This window comes from Myotis davidii, unplaced genomic scaffold (assembly GCF_000327345.1).
Source record: "Myotis davidii unplaced genomic scaffold, ASM32734v1 scaffold115, whole genome shotgun sequence".
Taxonomy (NCBI): Eukaryota; Metazoa; Chordata; class Mammalia; order Chiroptera; family Vespertilionidae; genus Myotis; species Myotis davidii.
In genome coordinates, this window is record NW_006291010.1 from 3,544,988 (window position 1) to 3,548,478 (window position 3,491).

General features: G+C 47.3%; 1 protein-coding gene across 1 annotated transcript in view; it reads left to right on the forward strand.

The window, feature by feature from the left end:
- FNDC3B (fibronectin type III domain containing 3B) overlaps positions 1 to 3,491 on the forward strand; it is a 269,959-nt gene that overhangs the window by 204,128 nt on the left and 62,340 nt on the right. Inside the window, exons 13-14 of the mRNA XM_015564176.1 lie at positions 430 to 554; positions 1,725 to 1,899. Of these exons, the coding sequence (XP_015419662.1) occupies positions 430 to 554; positions 1,725 to 1,899 (300 nt within the window). The remainder of the gene's footprint in view (positions 1 to 429; positions 555 to 1,724; positions 1,900 to 3,491) is intronic.

Genomic DNA, 3,491 nt, shown 5'->3' on the forward strand with positions numbered 1-3,491 from the left:
AGCTGCGTAGCCTGGCCAACGAGTGCAGGCAGTCCCTGGGAAAGACTGCCTTTAGGGGCCCTCGGGCTGCAGACTCACTGTCAGTTGGTGAGATTGCGCAGTTGGGCCAACCTTAGTGAAGACGATCTAGAAACTGTGTGTTGTCATGCGCCTGAGAGGACCTCTTTATGTTATTAACCAAAAGCCACTTCGGAAGTACAGTGCGTTGTTCATCTCAGTTACAACATTTTCTGCAGGGCCTTTATGTTAAGGAGGGCATTTCATTGTAGGCACTTGGATGTGCAACCCAAACACTTCCCCAGGAGCCTGCCTTCCCTGGGTCCTGTGCATCCAAGCTAGGAAGACAAACAGTCACGCCGAATGTTCCTTCGTTTCCTATGGTTGTTTACTTTTAAAAAACTTAGGTGCCTTGTTTCACTTTTCTCTTAGGGCAAAAGAAACAGTGGTTTCAGACAGTGCTTCTTTGGGAGCCAGAAGCACTGCAAGTTGACGAAGCTTTGTCCAGCGATGGGGTACACGTTCAGGCTGGCTGCTCGGAATGACATCGGCACCAGGTATGACGTTTCCTTGTCCGCATCTGCATGATGGTTCTGAGTCTCCCCGTCAGGCCCTGGAAGGCGTAGGAACGCCCGCTGCCTCCACACTGAGCCAGTCTGAGCTTTTTCGAGAGGGAATCTTAATCGGAGAGTACCAGGCCCCTTCTGAGGTGATCATGCCACTGTGTGGCCTCTTTGCAGTCTTGCAAGCTGTAAGAGGGGCTCTGAGAACCCAGGTGGAGGTACTAGTGCAGATATGAAAGGAATCCCTCTTGGACTTTTTGTTGTTGTTTTTGAGGTCATGTGCCTTTTTTATCACTTTAGCAAGCTCCTCATTCTGTGGCCTTTTTCAGTTATATGTGAATATTCCCTCATACAAAGAAAGGTGCTGGGCCAGCTTTGTTGTCTAGCTGAGGGCAGACACCAGATTGGGGAAAATCTGACTGCCGGGACGCAAGGCTCGGAGGCGGCAGAAGAAAGACAAGAGCAGGTGGACAGTGAGGCCACAGTGGGTCCAAGATGCTTTGAAAAGATCGTATTTTAGTTGCACTTCCTGGGTAACTTGATTAAGGGGAAAGTATTTTTCTTTCATCGCTGCTTGTTGAAAATCCTAAAGGTTCAACACATCATTGGCCCCCAGCCTCTTTTCCAGCCTAAAATCTTAGCATCACAAGGCTTTAAGCCTGCCCTGCCCACCCATGCTCGCCACTGTATTTTTAGAGTTCACCGGTTAAAAAAGTCATAAATTAAAGGCTTCCATGGTTCAAGAGTTTGTAAATGATTGGAAGCACCCACAAGCTTTTGAAACATAGCACTGTATATATTTGTAAATCATTTTTCTCACCGACAGACGTCATTTGTGCTCGCACTGATTCGAAGGCTCCTGGTAGCTGTGGCTCACAGCTTGGTAAACATTGCCTGACCTTGTGCTTTCTGCAGGGTGCTTTTGGGGGAAGATAAATTCTTACCTATCGTCCTGTAACGTGTTGTGCTTTTTGAGCATCAGGCTAAGGGGGGACATTGGCAAATAAAAGTTGTGGTAGGAGATATCTCACAAAGCCTTCCTTTACTTGCTGAAGCTGTCAGGCCCCAGACTTTGCAACCCAAGCAGCGTGGGCAGTGGGAAGCTCACCGTCCTCCTGTGGAATCGCTCCTAAGCTGTGTGTCCCTGGGCTTGTTTCTCTGCAGTGGTTATAGCCAGGAGGTGGTGTGCTACACACTAGGAAACATTCCTCAGATGCCCTCTGCACCGCGACTTGTTCGAGCGGGGGTCACATGGGTCACGTTGCAGTGGAATAAACCAGAAGGCTGTTCACCTGAGGAAGTGGTCACCTACACCTTGGAAATCCAGGAGGATGAAAATGTAAGCTTTGCCGATTTCATACCCTTGCGTGTGTTCAGTGGAAGTCGGTATTGTCATAACCACAGGGCCCCATGAAATTAGATGAGCTACATAAATTCAAAACTAAACCCTTAATTTCTACCCCTGCGACCACCACCAGCAGCCTGTCCTTTCCCATCTCCGTGAATGGTATCTCCCCTTTGACTTTGGGAACTCAAAACCCTTGCAAGCATCCTTGCCTGCATATATTAAAAGCTAACATCCTTTTAAAGCCTCCTTCAGGAATCATTCTTAAATCTCACTATTTCTCAACCTCTGCCCAGCAATTATTACTCTTTTACGAGCCACCATCACCTCACTCCTGGGTTATTGTGATAGCTTCTTTAGTATTTTACCTACCTTCCCTTACTATACCAGCCCCTGGCCCCCCGGGAAGCAGAGTGATCCTCTTAGATAAAATGAGCTCATGTCAGTGCTGTGCTCAGAGCCCTTCCCAACTTGGTGCTGCCCTGTGTATCTTCAGAGTAAAAGCCTGAGCACTTACAATGCCCACAAGTCCCACGCTGTTGAGCCTTTATTCCTGCCACGTCCTCTCAGTGAGCACACCAGGCGTGCCCTGGCCTCAGGGCCTTTGCATTTCCTAAGCCTTGCGGCTAGCGTGCCCTTCCAGGTAGCCCTGACTCACTTCCTTATTTCCATGAAGTCTCTTCTCCCACGTCACCTCTTTCAGAAGCCCCTTCCTGGAACAGTGATGTCTAATCCAACTTCCCATGATGATAAAAACGTCCTATAGTTTGTGCTGTCCAATACGGTAGTGCCTAATCCCACAGGACTATTGAGCATTTGAAATTTGGCTGTGGGCCCAAGGAACTGAATATTTGCTTGTATTTAATTTACATTTAAATTTAAAGAGCCACAGTGTGGCCCAGCTGGGTTGGCTCAGTGGTTGAGCATCGACCCATGAACCAGGAGGTCACAGTTCAATTCCCAGTCAGGGTATATGCCTGAGTTTTGGGCTCAATCTCCAGTGTGGGGCATGTAGGAGGCAGCTAATCAATAATTATCTCTCATCATTGGTGTTTCTACCTCTCTCTCCCTCTCCCTTCCTCTCTGACATCAGTAAAAATATATATATATTTTTAAAAGCCACATTGTGGCTGTCTTATTTAACCTGCACTGCTATAGAAAGCACCTTGCTAGGTCCACCGTTCTTTCCTTTTACCCAGCTTAATGTTTTTGTCATAACACTTAACACTATATGGCAAGCTTCATGTTTATATATAGTTTTGTTTGTGTGTTTGTTTTCTTAGTCACTTTCCCCACCTGGCATGTAAGCTTCTATGGGCAAGACTTTGTCTGCTCGGGCAGTGTTGACCCCATAGAGCATAGAAAAGAGAGCCTGTTGCATAGAAGTGCTCAGTGATTTGGATGGATGGATGGATGGATGGATGGATGGATGGATGGACGGACGGACACACGAGAATACTGTGGAATAAATCCTCTTAAAGGATCACCCCTTCCCCATCCAAGCTGTCCTTTCGCCCTTGGCCAGGAGAGGACAGAATTTGTTGAATGTTACCTCATATGACAAAAGGGACTTTGTTGATACAATT